This window comes from Ailuropoda melanoleuca, chromosome 16 (genome assembly GCF_002007445.2).
Source record: "Ailuropoda melanoleuca isolate Jingjing chromosome 16, ASM200744v2, whole genome shotgun sequence".
Taxonomy (NCBI): Eukaryota; Metazoa; Chordata; class Mammalia; order Carnivora; family Ursidae; genus Ailuropoda; species Ailuropoda melanoleuca.
Genome location: NC_048233.1, coordinates 50,721,988 through 50,748,568, shown reverse-complemented (window position 1 = coordinate 50,748,568; position 26,581 = coordinate 50,721,988). Strand labels below are relative to the sequence as shown.

The window sequence follows — 26,581 nt, the reverse complement described above, 5'->3', positions numbered from 1 at the left end:
TCAAGGGGAACACAGTGAGTCCTATCCGGCAGCCTCTCCATCTGGGAGGGGAGCCAGGGTTTGCTGTCTCTCTGTTGGCCATCGTCTGTCTGTTGGTGGACGCATCTATAGCCAGTAGTTCTGGCCCAGGGGTGGGGCAAAGGTGGGTGGTAGGGCCTGACACCCCTCCTCCGGCTCTGAGTGCTGAGCCCTCGCCCAGCGGCTCTGCCCCTCTGTGCCCTGCCCCTGGAGAATTGAGCTCCCTGGCCCTTTAAGGGGCCCCAAGCTCGGCTGGTTTTCCCTACAGGGGCTGGCGGCAGGGGCAGCCATCAGGCATCCCAGGTGGGTGTGAGCCGGGCACCTTTCTCTCCCTGGAAAGACTCCGGGACACCCCTGAGGCCTGCTGCTTCTCTCAACCACGGTGACCTTTGAGGGGAACCTATGACTGGGTGGGTGTGTTTAGGTCTCGCTCTGTGAAAGAGCCGGCCTCCCTAGCCAGTTGGTGTATCTGTGGTTTGGGGTGCTTTCAGAAACTGGGAGCATTCTCCCTCCCCAACTCCAGTGGGGTGGCTGGAAGAGAGGGAAACCAAGGAGGGGCCAACTCTCTCAACCTGGGGAACCCGTGAAAGAGGCCAGAGGCGCCAGCTCACCCAAGCCTCCCCGCCCTCCTGCCCCCACCCTGTCCTTTGGAGGAGATGGCCACTGGGAGCCTTGGTTCCCACCTGCTCCCCAGAAGGCTGTGAGCCCTGCCTCCCCCGGCCCCGGGACCCTCGGCCCCCGCTTGCCCCCGCCGGCCTGCAATGATGAAATGACAGCATGGGCAGCATCTCACGGAGATGGTTTCCAGGCTTTGAAATGGGCTGAGATACATGAGCACCCGCAAAGAGTCATTTTTTTTTAAACTTTGGAGCAAGGAGAACCCGGTGTCTGGGCCCTGCTCTACGGGCAGCGCCGACTACTTACTGTTCACACCCGCAGCGGGCGCGGGGGGTGTGCACGCGGGGCTGGGGCAGGCCAGGGCTGGCTGGGCATGGCCTTGGGTTCAGCCCCAGGGGTCTGCCCAGCGGGGGGCTCAGGGGAAAAGTCCCAGGCTAAGTGGGGACAGTCTGTGAGAGACACAAGCAGAGTATAATCACGAGAACTGGCACAAGTCATGCAACAAAACGAGGAGAGAGAGAGAAAGAGAGAGACATGATTAGTAGAGAGAGAAAGAGAGGAAATGTGAACACCACAGAAAAGAACACCCATGCCTGACCCTCAGAGCGGGTTCGTTTCTCCTCTACTCCCGCCTCAGCCTGCCTGGGGCCCTCGAGGACCCCACTCCGGGCCCCCGCTGCCCACCCTGGCCCTCTACCCCGAGCAACACCTCGGCCAGCCCGTGTGGAGGGCCCCTGCCCACACCCTGTCTGGTCACCTCTGCCCGCTCCTGTCACCCTCCCTGCCCCGCGGATGACCGCCGCTCACAGCACCCACTGCGGCCCGGCAGGGGAAGGTGGAGGCGAGGGCCGGGGGCACTGCGGACTCAGCTGCTCGGGGGAGACTGCCCCTTCAGAGATGAGCCAGAGGCTGCAGCGGCGGCTCCTGGGGAGCCCGGGGGGCACTTTCTCTGGGACTTCGCTGCTGCCCTCCATGCCAGTGGGCAAATAGTGGGTCTGGCCACCAACCCTCCCCCCGTGCCAGCACCCTGCTCACCGATGGTGGCACCCCGCAGCCCCAGACGCAGCACCACAGAGGACTGCCCATATCACAGGAGCAGAGATGGACAAGACACATACGTGGATGGACATGGCAGGACAGAGGGAGCCCTCCGAGCTGTCCAGAGCAGGTGGTCTAGGACCCCGACTCTAGATGGGGGCGACCCTTTCTGGGAGACGAGCAGCCTCTCCTGGGCCATCAGCCCCAGACAGCCCCTGACTATGTGGGGTGCCCTCCTGGCATCTCTCCACGAGGCTCTATGACCCCCACAGGACAAATCCCCCAAATGCGGAGGCCATGCCAGCCATGGTACAAGGAGGAGACCAGATCATCCCTCACAGACACACAGACCTGAGGCTTCAGGACAGACCAAGAGGTGGAGGTGAGAGAAAGTGCTGCTGACGGGATGGGGAGGCCTTGCTTGAGTCCTGGGGGTCTGGCCCTGGGGGGTGAGGGGTAGCGGATGCCCCAGAGCCTAGCAGACTGCATTTAGCCTTAAACCAGATTCTAAAAGTGGAATTGGAAAACCCAGATTTCGTTGAGGCCACCTGACTGTCCTTGGGGGTGGAGTGAGGCTGGAAAGGCCTTGGGGGCTATGTCTTACCTCTCTCGATTCTTGTAGGGTCAGGTCTCCACCCACATTTGCTTTCCTCACCTCTGGCCTCCCCCCACTCACTCACAGACACCCCCATACCCATCTAGGCATGTGGCTGCAAGGAGAGAAGGAAGAAAATGGGAAGGGCCTCGTGACGCAGGGGTGGAGGCCCCTTAAGGACCACACCTTGGTGATAGATCACCTGGGTCTCATACACCAGCTTTTAGAAGGAGGAGTGTTCTGGTGAGGGAGGAGGCTCAGGGGTCTGGGAGCCATGGTGGACAGGTCTGGACAGCAGGACAGCACCTCCAGGGCGAGTGAGTGTTTGGGAAGGGAAGGAGGGAAGAGTGTGGGGCTGGGGAGAGAAAGGGAGGAAGGTCTGGGCATCTGGGCTCCTGGGGGCAAGCTTGGGAGGCCCCCAAATCCCTCCTCAGCTAGAGACTGCCCGAGCCAGAGCTCTCTGGGTCCCTGAGATCTGGGGCCAGGGGCCAGGAGGCTCCCGGGAGCAGGGCTGCCATGGCTGGGGGGCCCAGGGGATCCACAGAAGTGAAAGGGCTTCACAGGTCTGCTGCAGCACGGGAAGAGGGCTGTGTCTCTGGGACTAGCTGGTGTGCACGTCAGGACACACACGTCTGCACTTGGCATACGTGCACTCGTGTGTGTGTGTGTGTGTGTGTGTGTGTGTGTGTGTCCTCACCGCATGGAGAATACTGGCATTTTGTAGGAGTGCAGAGGAATCTCTGCCTGACTGGAGTGAAATGGGGATCCTTGGTGGGCTGGCCTGGGCACCCCAGCTTGGGGCACTGAACCTGATAAATCCCGTGTTGGAGAGGATGTGACAGAAGGGCCAAGTAGCGCCATGGTGATGTCACCCAGCTTTGAGCTCTTCCTGCTGGGGCCTGGAGTGAAGGTGGGGGCTAGGCCAGCCCAGACCCTCCCCAGAGCCCCAGAACTTTCTTTGTCATGATGGTGGCTCCTGAGGTCAAACGTCCACCTAATCCAAAGCAGAGAGGTGGGGCGGAGCTTTCCACTAGCCTGTGCCTCCCCCACTGAGCAGGAGCCATACCTTGGCCAGGGGGCCCAGCCCTACCTCAGGCCCCCTAGTCCAGCCTCGGAGACCCTCGCCCACCCCCTGGCCCAGCCCGGGACACTAACCACATTCTTCTTGAGTGCCTCCAGGAATCCAGGAAGCGGGGAGGGGTATGGGACCAGATGAAGGGGCAGGAGAGCCCCCACGGGCAGAGAAGCGGGCCTTGGGGGTTCTGCGCTAGGCCGCACAGGTGTGGAATGAAGCCGGATCGGGAGCAGGATGGGGTGGTGGGCGCGTCAGCAGGGAAGAATCACTCATCCGCTGGGTGAGGCCACCCAACCCGGGGGAAACTTGCTCCTCCAGGGCTGGGCCAGCCCGCCAGACCTAGGCATGGGGACGTCCTCCATAGACTAAATGCTACCTGTCACTCACTCAGCCTCCCTCACCCCGGCACGTCTTAGCTCAGTGTTGCCATTCTTCTCTGGGTCATTTGTTCCCTTGACATCCCTGTGTCCACAGAATAAGTCGATGGTATTCCATGGGCAGAGGTAGACTATGGGCTTATATCTTCGGACCAGAGCCCCGTGATCAACTTTATGTGCTAGTGCAGTTCTCATAAAACTGAGATAGTCCCATAACAAACCACTAGCCATGGAATATGAAAATATATCCCACGGTGACTAGTATTGTTTCGTGGCCCCCCTCCCCCCGGCCCCCCCCCAATTCACGGGAATGTGGCTGTACACGGGTCTGGATGTCACGTATTGCTACTGCTGTCCCTACTGCCGGACATGGGGAGACCCCTCGGTGGGAGGTGGCTGCTGGTCTGTAAGTGCTTTTGTCTAAGCTGCCGGGGGTGGTGGTCCCCTCTAGTCTCGCTCACCAGCTGCTTCTATCAGAAGGCCACCGGAAGCTCCCACTTGACCATCGACCCAAACAGACAACGTGAAAGCTAGAGTCGCTCCAACAGGTTCCTAAAGATAAATGCTAAACTCTAGAGTGGTGGTGGAAGATGAGTTGGTTCGGCATGCTATGGGGTAAGTAAGCTTGTTACGGAGGGCTATAGGCGTCTCCGAGGACGCACCCGGAGCTAGGCAGCCGGAATCAGAGCAGGAGTTCTACTCAGCGATGGACACAGGCTCTGGAGGGGGGGTGAGAATCCTTGCTACTGCCTTTGCAGGACTCTCCTACCCGATCCCATGCACCAACTGTGCTGTCTGCACAGCCTGAAGGGAGCCGAGTCAAGACCAAATCGGAAGCTGTCTAGCATTTCCGAATCACACCCACCCCTGCCCTGCCCCGGCACCGGGACAGTGGCCTGAGTCAGAGACTCACACTTGCCTCCTGCCCACCAAGCAGCAGCCCCCTGGGCTCCTGCTAAGAGAGTCCTCAGCAACCTCGCGGGCCACGTCGTCTCTTCCGAACCTCACGAGACCAGCGCGCCAACCTCCTTACCCAGGGCCACCAGTGAGGTTCCTCCAGCAGGCTCTCGCCTTGTGAATGTGGCTGCCCAGCATCTCCCTGGGCCCCCGGGCTCCACACCTCGAGACTGAGTGCGCGGTCCCGGGTTGCCCACGGAACTAAGGAAGCAGTCTGACTGAATCTGGAATCATCGCTACGGGGGGCGGAGGTGAAAGGTCAGATCGACATGCCTCTAAGAGGTTTCCTACCTGCTCTGTTAATTTCTAAAATTTCTTCCTGGGCCAGCGGGCATGTGTCACTCTGAGTACTGTGATGTGGAGAGTTTACGACAGATTTACAATAATTGGGAGATCCCAGCTGCGGTGGCCGTGGAATATGCTTCTTTTTTTTCTTTGGTAGTTTCTGCTTAGCCATGGCTAAGGAGTAATACATCCCAAAATTGTTCACGATGACGGGCACGGGCATGGCGATGGTCAGCACGCCCGCCAGCGCACACAGTGCTCCCACGAGCATGCCGGACCACGTCTGCGGGTACATGTCTCCGTAGCCCAGCGTCGTCATGGTGACCACGGCCCACCAGAAGCCGATGGGGATGTTCTTAAAGTGGGTGTGCTCGCTGGCGCTGGGGTCATTGGGCTGGGCCCCTATCCTCTCGGCGTAGTAGATCATGGTGGCGAAGATGAGCACGCCCAGCGCCAGGAAAATGATGAGCAGCAGGAACTCATTGGTGCTGGCGCGCAGCGTGTGGCCCAGCACGCGCAGCCCCACGAAGTGGCGCGTCAGCTTGAAGATGCGCAGGATCCGCACGAAGCGGACGACGCGCAGGAAGCCCAGCACGTCCTTGGCAGCCTTCGAGGACAGGCCGCTGAGGCCCACCTCCAGGTAGAAGGGGAGGATGGCCACGAAGTCAATGATGTTGAGCGAGTTCTTGATGAACTCTACCTTGTTGGGGCAGAAGACGACACGCATGAGGAACTCGAAGGTGAACCACACCACACAGACGCCCTCAATGTAGGTGAGGAAGGCCTCCGTCTCCGCCTCCCGGTAGTAGCGCACTTGTGTGCCGTTCCGAACATTCTCGATCTCGGTCTTGTTCACGATGGGGTTGAAGCGCTCGTGGGTCTCCAGGCAGAAGGTGGTGATGGAGACCAGGATGAAGAAGAGGGAGGCAAAGGCCACATACTGTGGAGGAGAAACACAGTGTCAGAGGGAGGTCCTCCCACCCAGAGCAAAGAAACCTGGGGTGCCTTGGCGTGGGGTCCAGTCAGAAGCCAGGCCAGGAGAAGACGCCTGCTCAGCGCCCCCTCCAACATGGGCCAAACTGACGGGCCACCTTTCCTGCCTCAGAGCACCGAGTAAGGAGGCTCAGGGAGGCACGAAGTTGTGGCAGAGATTGCTGTATTTTCACAAATGCCTTTCCTTTCCTCGTGGATGCACAGCTCAACTCCATTTGCCGGGCTTCCTCGGGGCTAGCTGGGGTCACGTGACTGGGTCCAGGGCCAGTGGACGGTGCACGAAAGGGGTGTGCGCTCATGACAGGCCTGGCATTTAGAACCTTTCTACTCAATCTTCCAGGCTCTCTTTCCTCCCCCAGCTGCCAGTTACATGCTGACGCCCTAGGGGCCAGCAGGGTCACCGCAAGGACGTAGTCTCAGTCCCTGAAAAGAAGGATATCCACTAAATACCTGAGTGGGAAATCAACTACTGATGTGTTCAGCCGCTGTGATTTGGGGGTGACTTAGTAAAGCACTTAGCCCACTCTGAGTATTAAAAGTGGCCTAGCCTGCTGAGGCTGAAGGTGGCAAAGCAATGAGCAGGGGCAGCTGTGATGGAATCTGGCCCCTCAGTGGCCACATGGTCCAGCCCTCCTCTTCCTACCACAGTCCATTCTCAATCTTTTTCAGGAATGAGGACCTCGTTGATGTGGTCTCTTTCGGGTTCTCTCGAGTCTAGAACTGCAAAGGATAGATATCTGCCTCAAGACCTTCGGATGGCTTTTACACCCCCTCTATCTGTCCTCCTAGGAGCTCCCCGCCGCCAGCTTAGAGGGGAGCTCCCCATTCTTGGAGGTCCTGAAATCAAGGCTTAAATGCTCATTTGTCAGCGATACTGTGTTGCACGTTCAGGCCTCAGAAGGAGACTTGTACCGGCGGTCCTCAAAGGCCCCAAAACCACACGGTCTGTTTCTCTCCTGCTGGGTAGGGGGGTGGGTGGAAGGGAGGAAGGAGTTACTGGAGGGCTGGGGCTTTCCAAACACCTGTGGGTATCTCCTCCTCTCAGACCCCACCAGTGAGAAGGAAATGGCCGGGGAGACCCAGCCTGTCTGGAGCCACCTGCTCTGGCCCTGAGCCCCTGGAGAAAGCTTCAGGAGCTCTTCTGGTTGGTTCGGTGGCCCCATCTGATGACCCTGGGCTTCTCTAGCCCCCAGCAGACACGGGTACCTGAGGAAAGAGAGTCGAGCAGCTGTTTATCCTGTTAGACTGAATTCCAGGCAAGGCCTCTTCTTACAGCCTCTAGTTGGGTCCCCCAGAGTTCTAGAAGAACCCCAGCCAGTCAGTTCTCCTCCAGGAGTCCAGCTGGTCATTGCTGCTTGCATGTTCCCACAGTTCCCCTCCCCTCTGTGGCCCCTTCTGCCAGCCTGTGCAAGACAGACAGTGTCCCGAGCAAGGCCATCTTCTGGAAGCAGCGCCGGGCTATAGTCTGGCCTGGGAGGCCCCTGTGTTCTCCAGAGCTGCCCTTGCGGATAACCTCAAGGAATGCCAAGGCCCCACCCTGTGTCCACAAGAGGCAGCCGTGCTGCTTCTAGCAACTGCATGGGTGCACCCCTCCACCTTGTGGTGGTAGTCGGTGTGGGGGGCTGCGTTGGATGTCCAAGAACAGCCCTGTCTGGGTTGACCATAGCCATGGGATCTGGCAACTAACCTGGCACGGATCTAGAAACCAAGAACTATGTGGACCTTTCAAGGAACATTCTGGGTTGGAGGAAGGGGAGAGAAAAGGCGAAGGGACAAAGACAGCATTTTAGAGAGTAAGAGAAGCCCTTAGAAATTATGCTACAGATGGGAAGCCTGAGGCCCAGACAGGAAGATGTCTCTCTGCGTTTTGGTATGCTCATAGTCCTGTTGGCTTTAGAGCACTATACGCTTTTCCAACATTTTATTCCGGACGGCTGTCAAGTACGATCCCTGTGCATCCTTCCTTCCATCCACTGATCGAGCCCTCCTGTCACGCATCTATCCTTCCTTCTTCCCTTTCTCCCTCTCTTCCACCTCTCATCCTTCCTCCCTACCCTCCTCCCTCCCTCCCATCCTCCATTTCATCCTCATGTCCATTCCTCCTTCTTCCCTCCTCCCTTCCTCCACTCCTTCCTTTCGTTGTTCCTCTCTCTCTTCCCTCCCTCCCCCTTCCCATCCATCATACATCCAGTCATTCTTCCTTTCCCTCTTCTTTTTTCTTTCCCTCCTTCTTCCTTCACTCCCTCCTTCCTCCCTCCTTTCCTTCTTCCCTTTCTTCCTTCCACCTGCCTGCCCATCTATCCATCCATCCATCCATCTAACCTTTCTTCCTTCTACTCTTTACCAGGCAGAGTGGAATAAAGCCTCGTCCTTGGGGAACTCCCTGCCCAGCTGAGGGTAAAGGACGCACGCAAAGAGAAGCTGAAAAGAGCAGCCCCCTCAGCCCTGTGAAGTAGCTGGGGTCTGGACAAGGTGGGGCAGGGTAGGGACGAAGCCAGGTCGTCAACTCCAAAAACAGCTCTCTAAGGGTCCAGACCTGGGTGCAGACCTGGGTCACCGCAGAAGCGCACCAGGAAAGCAAAGTGGAAGCAAGTGCAACCACTCTGACCCACGTTCGTGTAGCTCCAGAGTGCCTCCCGTCACCAGCGTGGCCAGAGCTTCTGAGCTAAAAACACATTCCGAAATGCTGGGTATTTGCCTCCAGGGTTCCTCTGGAGGGCCCCGTCTTAGGGCTTGGCGTTCACCAGATCCCCAAGGGCAGGACTTTGTGAGAGAGGCGAAGGACATGCACATCGTGAGTGTCTGAGGACTGCGGAGAGGCGCAGCCCATTGCATCCCTGGGCTCCGCATCCTGGCCAAGGGCGGGAGGCATGAGGCACCCCCCCTCTTCACTGCCCCATCAGCCATGGCTTCCCCTCCTTACACCCTCCCCCTTCTATCCTCCTCTGTCCCTGTCTGCTCACACATGACCCTCTCTCAACAGGACCACTGCCATCAAAGTTAGCAGGCATTAGGCTTAGGGTCTCAGCCGCCAGTCTAGTCTCCATACAGCTACCAGAGGGAGCAACCCCTTGGCATCCCAGCTCTCTGCCCAGGCCACCTGACCATGCTGCCCACAGAGAAAGGCCCTGACACACGAGACACTCTGTGCCTGGCCTCCCTGACTTCCGAGGGCTCTCTCCCTACCCGCACCCAAAATTATTGCCAAATGCAACTCTCGGCCACTTCTGACCTCCTTCTCTGTGTCTCCCCCATCTCCATGTCTTTGTACCTCTGAAAAAACCCATTCATCCCTCTAAGTAGCCCAGCTCCTGGGACCCCTTCTCCAGGTGAGGCTTCTCTTGGAGCTGAGGCCCTAACGAGGCAGCAAATGAAGGGACCCCCCAAGGAGTCTCTAAATTCACCCCCAAGGAGGCAGCAAGCCTGTCTCCAACGCTGGCTCATTAGCGCCTGGGGAGGCTCATGGGAACAGCCCCAACAGGGCACTGATGTCGCAGGTGCTCCCACAGGCCTGCAGAGCTCTCACCCCTCTTGCCCCTCTCACAGGCCAGTTCTGATGGGAAAACTGAGGCCCTGAGAGGTCTCATACAGTTAGGGTAGGAGAAAGTACCGGTTCTCAGCAATCAATGGAACATCCTGTCTAGATTCTTTCCTCTCTGGGCCCCAGGGCCCAGGGAGTTGGTGGGGGTGGGGTGGCAGCCTCAGCCCAGCCCAGAGCCAGGCACTAGGACTCCTTTCCTGGGAGGAAGCAAGGGAAGCGGAAGCCAGGCTTGCTGCCCTGCCTCGGCTTCCCAGGCACCTGCCTGCCTGGGCTCTGCGGCTGGTCAGCCTGGTCCCCGGGAACAGGCCGAGCCCCAGCAACACCCAGGCCCAAGTGGGCCCTTAGGAGGGCTGTGGAGGCAGGGGCCCTGGCCTACTCAGACTGCTGCGTTCTCGTATGCCCAGAGGCCACAGCAGGCCTGCCATGGCGCAGCCACAGCAAGAGCTCCCCTCCAGCTGAGTCCCTGCTCCCTCTGGCCATCCTCGGGGAGCTGAACACAGGAAGGAAAGAGCAGGAAGCTGCCAAAGCGAAGGACCCACTCTGCGCCTTTAGTCTTCCCACCGACATATCGAGACAGGTGGTCCTACCCTATTGCGCCAGAAAGGAAACCCAGGTACAGAGAGGTTAGAGACTAAACCAAGGGTCAGAGCTAGTGATGGAGCTGAGGCTTGGACCCACGCTCATGTAGCCCTAGGACCTAAACTCTGCGCCACAGAGCTGCCAAAGCAACTGGCTAGTTGGCCCTGTGTCTGGATGCCTCCGTCTTGGAGCTCAGCACCCACAGCTCAGACTCCCTGAGGGCAGGTTATGCCCACTCCCAGTGAGCAGAGAACTGGGGTGCCTGGCCCCACAGGCTGGGGCCCAGCCACACCCGAATTGTTCTTGGGCCGGCCCAGCTGCCCAGGACTTGCTAGCTCCCGGGGCAAGAGCAGCCCCAGGGGCAGGGAGGCTGCCCCCACCTTACTCATCACTGCCAACAGCAGCCTTGGATGGGCTCACCTGTGTCCCACCTGGCCACCTCCTCACAGACCCAGAGAAGGGCAGGTTGGGAGACGAATGACCCCAATTTGTTCAAGGAGCTCAGCCAGAGGGACTGGGGATGTGCACAGGGATGGGGCGTTCCTGGGGTTGGCTGAGCCCTGGGGGGGAGCGCGACATTGGGAGCCACGTCGGCAGCAATCCCGGGCTGACGCTCCCGGACTGTAGGGGCTGCAGGCAAGCGCAGGGGCTGCACCCCGCGTGAGCTGTCTGCCTTCCAATCCCCACTCACCCGGAGACCACGGACACACACAACTACACAGGGTACACACCTCACCCCTTACCTAAGGGCATATGCTGTCCGTGCAGCCACACAAACTACAGCCCAGGGTCCTGACCACACATCCAGGGATGACACAGAGACCCACGGATTCTACGGAAACATATACACGCAGGTGCACACCCCGCAGCCCCTCGCAGCACTTGTGCGCGCACACGCGGAGCACGCGGATGATGCGGCAGCCATCACCGCACAGCATACTCACTATGGGTACAACAGAACCCAGGCACGGCTATCCGGCTAGCCCCTCTTCTGCCCACCTCACCCCTGCAGGTGTGGCTGACTCAGCGTCTGTCTCTCCCACAGGACAGCAACTCCAGCCCGCCTTGCCTCTTCCTTCCCCGACGCCATCAGCCTGCCTCCCCACGGTGACGGTGCCAGCGCCTGGATTTCCAGCCCCTACATCTGCCCTTCAGCCCCCAGCTTCCTGATTTCCTCCCCTCTCCCCCCACCCCAGGCTTTGTCTCCTTTCCTTAGCCCACCCCAGCGGCAGGCTTGCCCCCCACACCCAGGATCCAGGCCACAGTAAGGACAGTGTCTCCTGAGGTGCTCGTTTGCTGGGGGGGAAGGGGGGGGAGGGATTTGTGCCTGGCAGCTCAGGGACAGGGACAGTTGTCACCAGCCTGGCCACTTCAGAGGCCACCCGGTGAAATTTCAAGACAACACAGGCAAGATCGCCTGATAATGCAGCATAAACCCAAGCTGGCAGTCCTGGCTTCTTTTTTTTTCCCCCAGAACCAAATCACAAACTGTGAAAGACCCACCAATTGTGTTCTAGAAAGTGGTAGCCATGGCAACAGAACGAGGCATCCCATTTCTATGGTAACCAGGGTGGTGAGGCTGTTGGCTGTAAAGTCAGACAAACCTACTAAAGATCTGTTGACTTAAGAAGATGTTTTATAAATCACCAAGTTATTTTTATGGTAACCCCACCCCTGAAACCATAAATCAGAGAAGCAATTTACTATCTATTAAAATGACCAATATGTGCTATGACTTTCACTTATAAATTATGTATGCCACAGTCATCTGTAGAAAATTGTGCTTGCCTTTCAGAATCGTTCAGGGGTTCGCAGTGGGGATCCGCGTTCTTGCAGTCTGGCGTTCCAGGAACAAGGAGGTGGTGTAATGTGGTGCGGGGACCGCCATTCGGGGCTGGCGCTCACGTGCCCTGTGACCTTGGCAAGTCACTTCCCTCCTCTGGGCCTCAGATTCAGCACTGGTATACTGAGGGTAGGACTTGGCCCCTTCTGAGACCAGGTGCGGCTGCAGGCAGTGGGGCTAATCAGGGAGCCCTGGCTGCTGTCCAGGCCCTGAGCCCCCTGAGGCTTCAGGTCAGTGTTTTCACCTAATTGAATCTGCCCAGCGGGGGTTTACGGCGTTTGAGTTAATCCACGCAGAGTCAGTGATACGGAGCAGGCGGGATGGCCAATTGGCCTAAATAAATTGTCAGTCGAGTTGAGTTTGGAAACTGAATTACACTTGTCTGGACTTCCTCGGGCTGGGCAGGCCCGCAGCCTGCTGGGCTGGCTGAGGGCTGCAAGGGCGCGACTAGGGAGGGGGCTCTTGGGGATCTAGTCCCTTTTTGGTCCATCAGTAAATGGGGGGCCCTGGGCAGTCCATCCTGGCATCCGGGTCCTCCCTGCCCCTGTTCCTTTTCACTAGTCCTCCCCCCTTGGCACCCAGCTCAGGGGGCAGGGGGTGGGGGAGCCCCCCATGATGCTACACGGAGGGTGTGAGTGGAGGTGTGTCAGAGTTTGCGCAGAGAACATAAGGCCGAGTGGGCACCTGTTTGGGCAAGTCCGTGTTTGGGGGAGAATACTGGGGGAGGGGGAGAGACTGTAAATCCGGAGTGGATGTGTGCATGGTGAGAATGTGTCACCTGTTTATGCGACCTGACTTCAGGCGTGTGTGAAAGGCTTGTGTAAATGGTCGCCGTGTGTAGTGTACACGGTTCCTACAGGTGGTAGAAGTGTGTGTGTGCACTAGCATGTGTGTGTATTAGGACACATAGGTGTGGTGTGTGTGCTTGTGTGTGGATAAGGACACGTATGGTGTGATGTGTGTGTGTGTAAGGACAGGTATGGGATAGTATGGGGGTGGGACACGTATGAGCCAGCTCCAAGGGGAGCCAGGGTCTGGCTAAGCACCCTGTACACCTGAGCTAAGACCCAGCCCAGGGCCATGACCCTTTTCCATGCCAGAGATGGTCATTCACACACTAGCCTGGGGGTGTGTTCCTTTCTCTGGAACTGTCTCTGACTGAGAGAGAGGAGAGAAAGGGCAGGAGTAGGGAAAAGGCCACAGGGAGGCAGGGCTGTGTTCAGATCAGAATCCCTTCACCCCGCCACCCGGGCCCTCTCATTCCTGGGACCCAGCCTGGGCAGTGGGGGAAACCAAAGCCAGAAAGGGCCGCGCCCAGCCCTCCAGCCTTCCAGAGAGATGCTTCCTTGAATTCACTCATGACTCTTGGCCTAGGCCATATCCAGAAAGGGCTGCCCCGACCGTTAGGCTGGCTACACTGGAGATGGCAGACGTTCCTGTGTTGCTTGTGTTCCAGGATGCACATATTTTTTTCACTTTTGGAAACGAAAATATGTCATAAAATGTACACATCCTTAAAATAGCATGTCTTACCAGGTCCCCAGTGTGCTATCATTTAACTCATGTCCTGTCTTAGATCGATGGTACTTTGGACTTGTGAAAACATGGTCATTAGAAACCCAGACATCAGGGAAGAGGAAGCCCTCAGAAGTTTCTGGCCTAAAAGCTGCCCCTTGTGGCAGGAATGGAGAAATGGAGGCACCACAAGGAAAAGGATCTGCCCAAGGTCGCAGAGCTCTCAAGGTAGAGTGGAGAGGAGAGGGTCAGTGCTGGGTTGCAGCCTGGACCTTTCGTGTTCACGGCCTTGGCCTCGGAGCCCTTGCTTGAAACGCCCTCCCAGGCCTCTCTGCTCTCCAGGCCCCACCTGCCTTCCAGACCCCAGGTCAAAAGGAGGAAGTGCCCGGAGCCGAAATGACAGGATCTTGAATTCAGGATCAACCCTGGTTTGAGGCCTGGCTTGGCTGGTGACCTTGGACAAGACACTGCCCTTTTCTGAGCCTTCAGTCTTGGATAGGAGGGGCTGGGAGAACATTTCCCTGCACCCCGCACCCCGGGGGGGGGTGGGCTGTGATAAAGAAATGAAATAATACAGAAAGCAAGAAGGAGGGGTTCAAACACATCGCTTTGGTCCCCACACCAATCCTTCACCTCTGGCGCTTGTGGGCCCTCCTGCCCTGGTCCCATCACAACAAAGTGCGTAGGATCAGAGCATCTCAGACGTAGAAAAATGAAGAATCTTACAGGCATGATACAGGATGCACGGAGTTGGGAGGCACCTGGGGGACTGAGGTGGACATGCCCCCCCATCTCAACACAGCACCACTGCCCTACAGAGAGCCATCATGCAGCATGAGTGAGGCTGGGTCCATGCGCCCGAGCAGGCCCGGCTGAACAGCACGGGGACCCGTCTGCCCAACCAGGGCCAGCCCTGGTCCTGGAGGACACGGGGAGGGGTGTCTCCTGAGAGACAGCCCTGGGAGAAGTCTCTGGATATAGCACCAAGGAGAACTTACTTGGTGGTGGCCAAAGCCAGACCCCTTGGAAGGGTAGATGGGGAAGCGGGAAGTAAGAAGCCCTCCCTGGAGACCCTTGGGGAGGCACAGAGGGGGCAGGAGTGGACTGAGGCCTGCGTGAGGGAGAGGATGGTGGTGGGATGTGCTGGGGGAGAATGACCTGGGGGAGACACAAATGCAGAGTCCCTGTCCCCTTGTTCAGCGACGGATTCAGCAGTTGTGGGTGGGACCAGAAATGGACCTTCAACTTGGGCCCTCCGTGGTTGTGATGCCTCCCAGCCCCATCCTCGCAGTGGGGATGCGTGAGGCTGGATGAGACCCAAGTGCCAGGAGGCTCAAAGTGGAGTGAAGCTCATGAGCCCGGGACACCCTGGGAACTGGGAAGCAGGCAGCGTGGCAGAAGGCGAAGAGCCCCATGCTTGGCTTCAGATACCTGAGTTGGGGTCCCAGCTCTGCCATTGGCTGTCTGACTGCAGTAGGCAAGTGACCTCTGGGAAACTCAGTCCCATCATTTTTCAAGCGGGGACTACGACAATTATAGTAACACAGCCTGGGAAGTCAGATGATACTGGGGGTCCTGGAGGAAAAGGCCAGGTGTCTCGGGTTTCCCCAAATCCAAGGCAGAATTCGGGGGTAGGGAGACACCTCAAGACTGCCAGTTCCCTTGCACATTGGGATTCTAGGAGTTGGGCCAAGGCTTCCTTCCACAGAAATCTAAACACAGCATTTTTCCTCCTGAATTATTGGGGGGGATGGTCGTTGCAAGGAGCAGCAGAAACTGCTAGCGAGAGAAATGTGTTTAATTTCAGGTTTCTTTCCCTAATGTTCCCTAATGTTCTCTGCTCCTGCTACCACTTGCCTGCTAACAGACCGGGAGCAAATGAGAGCCTCACGAGAGCCCACAGCGTGGCCTCCAGAGCCTGTTCCCGGGGCCACAGACCAAGGCAAAGCCATGTCCAAGAGCCAGCGCTCTGGCCTCCCGCTGGTGAGGGCCTCTCCACAGGGTAATGGTGACTTCCCATGCCCACTTCCACGTGGTTATCCGCGTGAGCCCCTGCTATGGGGCAGGGAGCAAATGAGGCTTGGCGGGAAAGGACACCCAAGGTCACACAGTGAGCAGGGTGGGAGCCAGAGCTCCTGGCATTCCGGCCTCACTCTGGTGATAACATGGAGGCTGAGGACGGCGCCTACCGGGTGTTAAGGAGGCCCTGCTGCCTGCGCTCTCCATGCACCGGGGCATTTAAACCTCACGCCAGTCTAGGAGTAAGTTCTATTGGTATCACTTTTCAGACAAGGAGTCTAAGGTTTACAGAGGCGGAGAATCTTGCCCAAGCATTCGGAGGTCCTCAGCGGGGCCGTCAGTCCTGCCCTAGCCCCACACTTTAGGCCTCTGTGGGCCCCCCTAAACAGCCAGGCAGGATATCCATGGTGCAGGTTCAGCCTAGCTGTGCCCCGAGAGCCAGACCTGCCTGCTTCGGCTTGGTGTGGACCTTAGTCAGCCCCAGGGAGGTACACAGGCCTGTGTGCCTTAGGGGAGTGGGGCCATGCTGTCCCCGAGTGCCCCTCGACTCCGCCGCGCCAGGAGGGCTGGCTGTCAGGGCCCCAGAAGGCCCCACCAGGAGCCCACATCCCATCCACTCCTGTGACCTGAGAATCCCTCCGGGAGACCGGATGGCACATATCCTCACCCACTGGCATGTTAAACTCAGAGAAATACCAGTATTCCACGCAGGAAATTGTTCTATTTCAGAGCTTAGAACTGTGTTTCGCTGTGTGTCTCTGCTGCACTTGCCAACTTTTCTGTTCATAAATGATAAATTATGGAACCCTTCATAGTTCCTCTTTTGCTCTGGCTGCCAGGGAGCTCAGCGACATCCGGTACTCGAGTCTGAATTCATCTTTCACCTGGGTGCGGGGTATCACTATTTCTTCTCTTTATTATACCACTCCCATGTTTTCCTTTCTTCTTTATTTCTATGGATTCTATTGTAGGAGTGTCCCATGTGCCTCAAACCCTTTTGTGCCACAGATTGGGAAAAGAACTATGTGACTGAGGCTCCCAGATAAGGAAAGAGTAGGAAGGCGCCCCATCGAAGAGATAAAGGCCTCCCATGCGGACAATTCAGTAACCCCTCTACAGGAACCCTGAGCCAGATGTCTCTGTTGGTGACCACCCATGATGGGGACTTCCCAAGGCCACTCATCCTGTCTTTGGACAGCTCGAGAAATACGCATTTATGTTGTGTTTAAGTCAATCTCCCTGCCTTTCTCCTAGCGATCCCAGTTCTGCCCTCCGGGGTCACCAGAACACACCTGCTCCTCTTCCCTGTGACAGCCCTGCCCACACTTGCAGATGGGCCTCAGTACCCACCTCTGAGCCATCCCTCCTGCAGGCCAGGTTGTCCCTGGCCTCCAGCACATTCCCTTTCCTGAGCCACTCCCCTGTTTCAGAGCCTGATTTGGTTAAGCACTCACTGCGTGTGGCTAAATATGTCACACGCTTTACCCTTTTTGATTCCCACAACGACCTCGGCGGCGGGAGTATTTGGCTTTATTGAGCCCCACTGTGCCCCGCTATAAAGTAATAATGGTCACCATTACGAACATGATCTCATTTATCTTCAAAGACTTCTCTGAAGATGTCATTACCTCCGTTTTGCAGATAAAATAACTGAGATTCAGAGTGGTTAAGACATGTGCCAAAAAACCAAAACCCACAGGGCTTGAAAGAGATAGGCAGAATTGGAACCCAGGTCTCTCTGACTCTAAAACCACCATGTCCCAGGGCTTCCATTTATAAATCTCTTCCACGTCCATCCAGGTAGCCTGGGAGGAGGACATTAGTCTTCCCATTATGATGACACTGGGTATAGCTGTCGACACTTTACAACATATCTTCACATTCTGAATCACATATGAATATCACACACACACCAACAGCTGGGCCATCCTCAGGACAGTCTTGATTGCCCCCATTAGACACATGAGAAAACTGAGGTCCCCAACTCTATCGTATACCCACTAGGAATCTAATGGGCAATTGCTCCCAGGCCCACTTGTGTTTTTACATCAAGTTAGTGGTCTTGATTCCCAACGGGGTATGCATGTGTGTACATATTTATGTGTTGGGAGGAGGGGAGTAAAAAGATGGCCCCAAGAGGGACAGCTCAGGGAGGGTAGTAGATTCAGTGCAGGGGGAACCCCAGTTGACTGTACCTGCTCTCTCGCCAATGAATATTTATGCCTTATCCCAGGGCTGTGCAGGGCACTGAGCACAGAGCGAGCAAAAACAGTCATAACCTCTGGCAGGGGAGGCTGACATTTATCAAATAACCGTACAAGCAAATATGTACCTATATGAGGTGATGAGGGCTTTGAGGGAAAAGCACGAGGCATTTGATGGGCCTTTAACAACAACGCTTGGGGTTAGAGTGGTTTCCAGGAGGAAGTGACAATTGTGCAGGGGTTGAAAGGCTGGGTAGGAATCAACGAGGGGGAATACAGGTTGCAAGGAAGAGCAATTTAGGCAGAAAGAACGAGAACAATTCCTAGTCCTCACATCCCTTGACCATCAGCAACATCTGAGATGGCTGATTTCCCCCTCCTTTTTGTCACACTCCCAGGCTCCCACCACCTCTTGATTTTCTTCTTACCTCACCGGCTGCTGCTTCTCGATGTCCTTTGCCAACCTCTTCTCCTTGCCTTGAACTATCGGGATGCCCCAGAACCTTGGTCTTCTTCCCCATCCACACGCATTCCCTTAACGATTCACCTACTTCCCAGGCTTAAAAACCATCACCCATTCAAATATCACTGAACACTCCCGGATATCTACCTGCCGCTCAGCCCTTCTCCTGAACTCAGGATTTGGGCGTCCAAGTCCTTAGCAACTCCAGATGGAGGTCTGATAGTGCTCTCCCCAACTCGACGTGCCGCCTGAGCTCCCGTACCACCCCCACTGCCCACGGCCTCTCCCCTGCATGAGGCAGCAACTCCATCCTCCTGGACGTTCTCACCCCAGACCTTCACACCTCATTTTCTGCCGCACCTCTCCTTTAATCTGTAAGGAGAGCCCACTGGCTAAGCTTGAAACGAATCCAGAGTTTGACCGCCTGCCCAGCACCCCTGTTACTACCTCTGTCCCTGGCAGGAGCAATCACCTCCCCCTCGACTATGATCTCCCAGCTGCCACTATTCCTGGTGCTGGAGAACTAACTGTTTTCAACAGAGCAGTGAGACAATCCTTTTAATATATAAATCTGCTGGTGTCATTTCTCTGCTTGAAACCCTTGCACAGGCTCCCCGTTTCTCTGGTCCCACACTGTCCCTCCAAGCTCCTCTCCTGCCGCTGTCCCCTTCGCTTGTTTCAGCCACACCCGCCTCCTCAAACATGTTCTTTAAACATGCCAGACATACGCCTGCCGTAGGGCCCCCGCACTGGCTGTTCCCCCCATCCAGACGCTCTTCCCCAGGTATTCTCACAGCTCATTTCCTTGGCACCACCTGAGCCTTACTCTCAACCAGCACCCCCCCCCACCCACCCCCCGCTGATCTGAGCGTCCTCCCTCTCCGTCCCCTCACAGCACCGGCCATCCTGGAGCACTGGCGCCCCAGCGTCACTGATGTGTAATTTGCAGCCGGGCACACTGAGCCCGTCCGAGTTGCCAGTCGGATGACCGTCGGTACTTCACACCACCTGTTACTTACTTCTGATATTTATTGTTGATCTCTCTTCCACCTCAGAACGTAAGTTTCATGAAGTGGCTGCATCTGGGGATTGGGGTTGGCCCTGCGGTCAGGTCCAGCCGCGCGCCTCACACTAGTAGGGAAAGGGGGGCCCCTTTTTCGGGGACCGAGAGCACAGCTACGCACCAGCACAGCCTCCCTTCTGTGGGAAGGTCACGGGTATATGTCCTACGTCTGGTTGTCTCAGTCCTTCTATCCATGCAATGGGCACAGCGACGTTTACCCCCTTCAGCCTCCTTAGGAAGTGAACCCCTCCCTCCTCTGGTGCCCATGTCCCTTCATCTGCACAGGTAGCGTACCCCATCACTGATTCCCTGACACAGCGCCTGCGTCTACACTGGCGAGGTATTCAGACTGATTTCAGACTCATGTTTACACCAGCACTGACCACACTTAGAGTAGATCTCTGTGGACACGGGTAAAAGGATCACCATTGTCTATGCATCTGTGGTTCATCTGGTCACTAACCACCCAGCTCCATCCTCATCAGCTTCAGCTCCACGGACACTTACACTGGCAGTGGGCACAGTGACTGAGAGCAGATCCGTGTCTACACTGGCAATGCGTACATTCATTGACAGCAGACACGTGGCTACCCTGGCAGCAGGCACAACCATGTTCATCTCTGGACAATGGGCAAAGGCAGTAAAGACCTGGCTGCCCACCGGCCGTGACCAGGAATGAGTAAGGCCAGTGGACACGAAGGCGCGAAGGTTACTGTTCAGAGAGGGGGGACGGGCCTATGCCCCACCCCCAGCAGGCCGGCCTGTGGACTGCAACAGCCCGAGGCCTGCCTCGGGGGCATCACTGGCATGGGGAGGAGGAATTCAAAACCCACATGCCGGCCCCGGAGTGTGGCAGCTGGCATCCGGGGCACATGGCAAGGAGATGAGACCTTGTCTATTCCCAGCGCCTTGAGATCACGCAAGGTGAGGAGAGACTCGGGCTGTGTGACTCCCTGTGCCACCCACCCCCTCCCCACCCCACGCCCGGGGCCAGGCCCAGCCAGCCAGGGCTTAAAAAAAGCACCAGGAAATGTCACTTTCTTTTCGAGGAGGTGCGACAGGAGGAGATGGCCCAGGCAGTTTAGCTGCCAGCCTATTCAAAGGCTGGGAACGGTGACAGTACCTTTAAATCCTGAGGCTGGTCTCCTACTCTTACCCTGGCTGGACAGAATTCCAGCCCCTTCCCGGCAAGCAGAGCCCTGCCTCGTGCCCACCCAGGGGCCCCCGGCTGCCCGACTGCCCCGCCAGGATCCTGCCTGCTGCTGCACGGTTACTCTGCCCGTCCACACGGGACCGGCACCTCCCGCTGGCCATTTCCCCAGCTGCAAAATGGGGCAGGGGTGCACCCGGACACCTTGGAGCCCCTCCTCTACCCCTGGGATCCCTATGTTACCCACAAGAATCTCTAGATCCTACTGGAGACACAGCCTGGCCGAGAGACAAGGGAGGGCGGATGCCTCCTCCGAGGAGAAAGCTCCAAGGACATCCGACCATCCATTGATGCAGCTTTCGTGGTTGGTTCATTCATTCAATCATCAAATATTTACTGAGTGCCTCTTATACACCAGGCACCGCTTTTCCCAACCACCTCCAGAAACGACAGCTTGAAATAAAGCTCCCAGCACGGACCTAGGCACGGACTAGGTACTCAGTAGTGAGGATACAGACATCTACCGCGTCCTGACACTTACCCTGAGCCAGGCCTGAGCACGCATATGTGCCCCATCTTACCGACCCCAACCCCAACTCGGAGGTCTGCACTGTGATTACCATCCCAATTTTATAGAGAGGGAAACTGAGGCATGGAGAGGCTAGGTTGCCCAGGATCAGGAACCTGGAAGGTGATGGAGGTGATGGAAGCCCAGCTTTGTCTGACTGCAGAACACACGCTCTCCAGCACTCTCCTAGCCCCTCGACACACATTTCTGGAATGAAAGCCCAAGTGAGTGAGGGAAACTTGGTGTTGGCAGGTCCAGGTCCGTGGCTGCCCGGGGCCGTCGGCATGCACCAGTGTAGGGAGCATGTGCGTGCAGATGTTCGTGTGTTTGCATGTGGAGCTCTTTTATGGAAAGCCTTTCCCTTGTTGTCTTGGTCTTGTGTGTGCTGGAGCTATACTTAGCTGCAGCCGTGACTGTAATGAGTGGTTAGCGGCGCACCAGGCTCTCTCATTGGGACCTGGTTTCCCAGGGAGATCGCTGGGGCCAGTGTAAGTGTGGGGGGTGCAGCCTGGTGCTGGGGAATGCTCTGGGCTTTGGGAGGGAGCCTGGAGCCCACAGCTCAGTGCCTTGTGCAAATGGATATCCTCAGCTCCAGCTGGAAGAATGCGCTCTAGGCTAGCATCCTCTAAGCTTCCAGGCCCTGCCAAGCTTGACCACCACACACCCACGGCTACGGCCCCTCTACTGGCCCTTGCCAGGTAATTAAAATGAAAGCCTCGGAGCTCATGTCTAGAGCCCGGGAACTGATGACAAGAAGCAGAGGAAAGACGGTGCATCTTGGTACAGCTAAGCTAGGTGACTCAGGAGGGCCCACTCTTCAGCCAGGAGAGCGGCAATGTCCACTTGCACACATCTGGCAGGGGCTATCAGAGGGGCTTGCTCTTGGAGGCTGGGGACCTAGGGAGGAAGAGTGGCCTCCCTACCCCAGGACAGACAGGAATCACAGGTATGCTCCGTGCAGCCTGGGGTTCCGAGGCCAAGCCCTCCTCACTGTCTGCCCTCCAGTGGCTGCAGGGCACCTGGAAAACCTTGGATCCCAAGGCTTCCCTGGTCATATGGCCCTGACTTCAACTTCTTTCCAGCCTGTCTTGGGGCGGCTCGATCAGAGCTTCTCACCTTTGAGAGTGGCCCGGTCTCCCAGGCCAGACCCTGCCCCCAGCTCCAACATTCCTCGCTCCACAAACCACCCCAGACTTTCTCCACTCAGGGGCTAGGTTCCTCCACCCTGCCTTCTACCCTGAAGTTTTCAGCTTCCCAGTCCTCTCCTTTAAGATGTTTTCAGTTAATGAGAGGTGAGACTTCCTTTCGTGCCTTGAAGCCAAGCGACTAGTAATGTACCCATCCATCCATCCTTACAACCATCCATTTGTTCACCCATCTGCCAAGGTACTCACCCAGCAGGGTGTCCATTCATATATCCTTCCTTCCACCCATTCGTCCATATCCATCCATGGACCCATCCTTTTTTTTTTTTTTTTTAAAGATTTTATTTATTTATTCGACAGAGAGAGAGACAGCCAGTGAGAGCGGGAACACAAGCAGGGGGAGTGGGAGAGGAAGAAGCAGGCTCCTAGTGGAGGAGCCTGATGTGGGGCTCGATCCCAGAATGCCGGGATCACACCCTGAGCTGAAGGCAGACGCTTAACCGCTGTGCCACCCAGGCGCCCCCATGGACCCATCCTTTTATCCATTCTTTCATCCACTTGTCTATCACCCATCTGTCCATCCAACCACCTCATTCTTGACCACAGAACCTTAGCATAATAGAGCAGGAAGGAACATGGCAGTGCTGTGGTTGGCTTTCTCCATTGCCCAAATAAGACCTGGGGATCTAGTCCTTCTTCCACCACTCACTAACTGGATGGTCTATGTAAATGAATTAATCTCTTCAGGCCAGTTGTTCCTTCATCAATAAAATGGGGATGCTATCTCATCCTTTGACCTCACAGGGCCGTGGTGAAGTATGTCACTTTAGCAAAGGTTTATCGAGTCCATATTATGTAACAGGAACTACCATGCCTTGACCCGGCCCTCATCCTCAAAGAGGCTGCAGCTGAGTTGGGGAGACATGTAACCTCAATAGGGCAGCCAGATCAAGGGCAAGAAAAGTTCTCTGGGAGAGCAGACTGTTCGAGAAGGAACAGAATAGGCTAGGGGAAAGGCTGATGTGCCTGGAGGCCAAGGGTGGGTGGTCTGGAAAGACAGGTTGGGTGGGATTTTCCCAGGGTAGCCCAACAAGGTTTGGGAAAGAGCGCACACATGGAAAGACTTGGCCAGCCAGTACAAACCACAGTGACTCCTTACTCCGAGGCTTTAACTCAGGTCCCCAGACTGCCAGACGGAAAAAAATATCTGCTTGGTGACAGCCAGGCCTCGGGAGACACAGTTCCTGCTGCCTAGAAGAGAAGCCAGTGCCTGGCATTTCTGACCTTTGTGCTGCTAAGTACATCACTGGTGACAGTGGTTCATGCCCCTGAGGCTGCAGGGCCACCGGACAAACTTCCCCAGCTCGCTTCCTTGTCTCTGCGGCTCAGCCAGGGCCTCACTATGCCAGCTTCCCTGGGGCATCGGAACCCAGGAACAGGTTCAGAGGCGCCCCAGGTAGGCAAGCATGTCTCGTGTGCTAGGCATGATGCTTCAGGGTTTGTCCTCTGAGGCTCGTCCCCATGTCACACGGGAGCAAAACAGGCTTGGCCAGATGTCACTTGCCCAAGCCCACACTGAGGCCCGGCCAGGTCCAAGGCCTGTGCTCTCGCCTCTACCTGTCCCCTCCTCACACTTCGCCTGCCCTTGAGACAGCAGTCTCTGGCACACATGGCCCTGCTTCGAACCATATTTTCTCCCTCACGAATCATCTTTCTGCCTCTGTCTTAGTGGATTCTCCCAGCTGCCCTGAGAGGTAAGTGACACCATTATCCACAATTTATAGATTAGGAAACTAAGGCCCCCCAAGACGAGGGCCGTGCTCCAGGTGTGTGGGCTTCTCAGGCACCAAGGTGGGAGCTCCCATGGCAATACCGGGAGAAGCACACCACCTGGGGCTGGCCCCTAGCAGGCGCCAGCCACATGCGCTACCAGGAGCCCAGCCCTCATCCCAGGGCTCTGGTGGTTCCAGGAGGCCCAGTGGGTGACCGTGTTCCTCACAGCTGCTAAGAGAGCCCCTGAGGCTGAGCATAAAACATTAATCTCTAAGTGGTAAGATGTTGGCCCTGGTGGGAGGCTGTGGTCTAAAATATTTTCACAGTCCTCCCTGGTAACAAGACCCAAGGGAGTCACACTTCCCCGCCCTACCACCCTCATGGGCAGAGAAGATCCCTGGGGAACCAATGAAGCCTCCTGGTTACAGCAACTCCTTCTAGACATTGGTTTCACATTCTCAGGATCCCCCAGGTGGGAGAGGCCAGCGTCTGCAGGGCATCCCAGAAAGATGCCTCGTGCGCCAAATGGTGAGAATAGTAAGGCATGACTTGAACACCTGTGTCGTGCCATATACCGTGCTAAAGGGTGTCCCCTTATCTCATTGGGTTCTCATGGCAGCCCCTTGAAGTGGGGGACTCTTTGTCTCCCCCCTTTTATAGGTGAGGTGGCTGAGGCTTACAGAGGTCGCACAGCTAATAGTAGAGACAAGTTTGGACCCAGGCCGTCTGCTCCAGTCTCCCCCGTCAACACCACACTAACCACCTTCTCTCAGCCCGGCTGGAGAGAGAAGCAGGTAAGCAGCCGTGCAGGGCTCTGTGAATGGAAATTGCTGACAGAATCCTTTTCTGGAGCGGCCCTTCACCTCTGGCTCCTACACCAACATCTCTCCAGCCCCATAGCCCTTGAGAGGACAGTGTCCCCTGCAGCCTGTGGCAGCCCTGTGTGGCCCCACCATCCCCGGGCACAGTTGACCTTCAGGGAAAAGACAGAGGTCCCCCACTGTGGTGAGGCAAGAGCCCCTCCCTGAGGCCCAGCTTCGTGGAGATGAGGACCGTGCAGCCCCCGAGGCCATGGGAGGGGAGGGAGGGAGGGAAGGGAGGGAAGAGGACAGCGGTGGAGACATAAACACAGCCAAGTGCCTGGCTAGCACACCCAGAGAGCCCATGGGACAAGACCCTGCGGCCAAGAGCCCAGTGGGGCTGTGGGGAGCTCTGTTCCTCTTTCTGACCTACCACTGTCTTTCGGCTTTCTGAGCCCAGCCCTGGACACTGGCCCCTCTCTGGGTCTTGACCCCCAGGCACAGGCGCCCGCTCAGGACTTCTGCATGGCTCATGGCCTCTGTTCCCCAGATGTCACATGTCTCCCTCCCTCACCGCCTTCGAGTCTTTGCTGAAACACCACCTGCACAGGGAGGCCCTTCCTGCCACCCTAGTTAAAGTCGACCCCCTGCCGGCACTTCCTGGGCCCTACCCTCCATGATAGATCTCCATGGCACGCCTCACCCTTGGACACACTTCATACTCATGAATCCATTTATTTCTTTGTATTCTCCCTGCACTAGAATGGAAGCTTCTTGAGGGCAGGAATTTTTTGACTGTTTCGTTCTTTGCCCTATTCTCAGCTTCCAGAAGAGTGCCTGCTACCCAGTAAGTAGGGACTCAATATATATGTTGAATGAACAAAGGAACCAATGAATACCAACAGCAGCCCCTGGCAGGAAACCACACAGAACGTCTGTATGGGTAGAGTGGGGCTGTAGGGAGAAAAGTCCCTTCCTGCGCTAGGGATGGCAAAGCAAAGAGGTTAGGTGGGGGCACATCATGGGCAGGGGGCCAGGGGCTTGTGGGCAGGCCCGGAGCCAGAGTGGATCAGGAGCAGGGCCGCCAGGCTAGGTCTGGGGAAGGTCTGGACCAGGCCAGGGTCGAAGGGGCATCCAGGGCCATGCACAGGCTTGAGGAAGCTTCCTTTGGCTGCTGTGGCCCAGGCCGAAGCCACATGTAAGCCTGGGCCCAGTGCAGCTCCTGAGGCCCCCTGAGCTCAGCTGTCTGGGGCTGCCCCAGCTAATATTAGCTCGTCCCCACCCAGCCTGGCGTCGGCCTGGCGGGGCAGGCCGGCCCAAGTAGGCACCGCCCCCTGGCACCAACAAAAGCCCCAGGCCCCAGCCGCGTCTAGGTCTGCCCGGCCCTGGTGGCCAATAATCGCTGTGCCTGCATGTCCCCTGTAAAGTAAGGCATTTCAAGGCCTGCAGCTGGGATACCTGGCCCCTGCCCACCGACCCCCTCCACAACGGTACTCTTGTCAGTCTCTCGGGTGCCTCTGCTTGGCTCCCCACCACAGAGGTCACTGGCCCTCTTTGCCTCTCTACTCTGCGGGCACAACTTTCATCTTCCATTTCCCTCATCGCCCACGACACTGGGACAGGGGGTCCGAACATGCCAACCAATGGGGAGACTGAGGATCAGAGGAGGCCATGCCCTGCCCATGGCACCCAGCAGGTCTGTGGCAGAAAGCAAGACAGAATCCAGGCCTGCCAGGAGGACACCCCTGAAATCTGGCCTCTGGGAGACAGACTCTGGAAGCAGGGGTCTCCAGGGCCAAGGTATGTGAGGTGACCCCTAGAGAGTTATTTGAAAGGAGAGTCAGTTGCTGAAAGAAGGAAGCAGACAGTGAACAGCTGATGGTTTGGGTCTTCCAGAGCCAAGTGCCGACAAAAAGACAATAATGGAAACTACGATAATTAAGCACTTATTATGTTTCGGGT

At 56.9% G+C, this 26,581-nt stretch overlaps 2 protein-coding genes across 3 annotated transcripts in view; one reads left to right on the top strand and one right to left on the bottom strand.

Annotated features, from left to right (window-relative positions):
* Positions 1-11,813, top strand: part of SERGEF (secretion regulating guanine nucleotide exchange factor) — a 242,455-nt gene extending 230,642 nt beyond the window's left edge. Inside the window, exon 11 of one of the 2 annotated variants that reach the window (XM_034646317.1) lies at positions 11,122-11,813. In XM_034646317.1, coding sequence (XP_034502208.1) covers positions 11,122-11,246 — 125 coding nt within the window. In that variant the 3' untranslated portion in view covers positions 11,247-11,813. Of the gene's footprint in view, positions 1-1,946; positions 4,935-11,121 lie in introns of those variants that run through there. The other variant, XM_034646320.1, reaches the window with a different exon arrangement.
* Positions 1-26,581, bottom strand: part of KCNC1 (potassium voltage-gated channel subfamily C member 1) — a 43,595-nt gene that overhangs the window by 4,915 nt on the left and 12,099 nt on the right. The window contains exon 2 of the mRNA XM_002928762.4: positions 4,970-5,903. Within this exon, the coding sequence (XP_002928808.2) occupies positions 4,970-5,903 (934 nt within the window). The remainder of the gene's footprint in view (positions 1-4,969; positions 5,904-26,581) is intronic.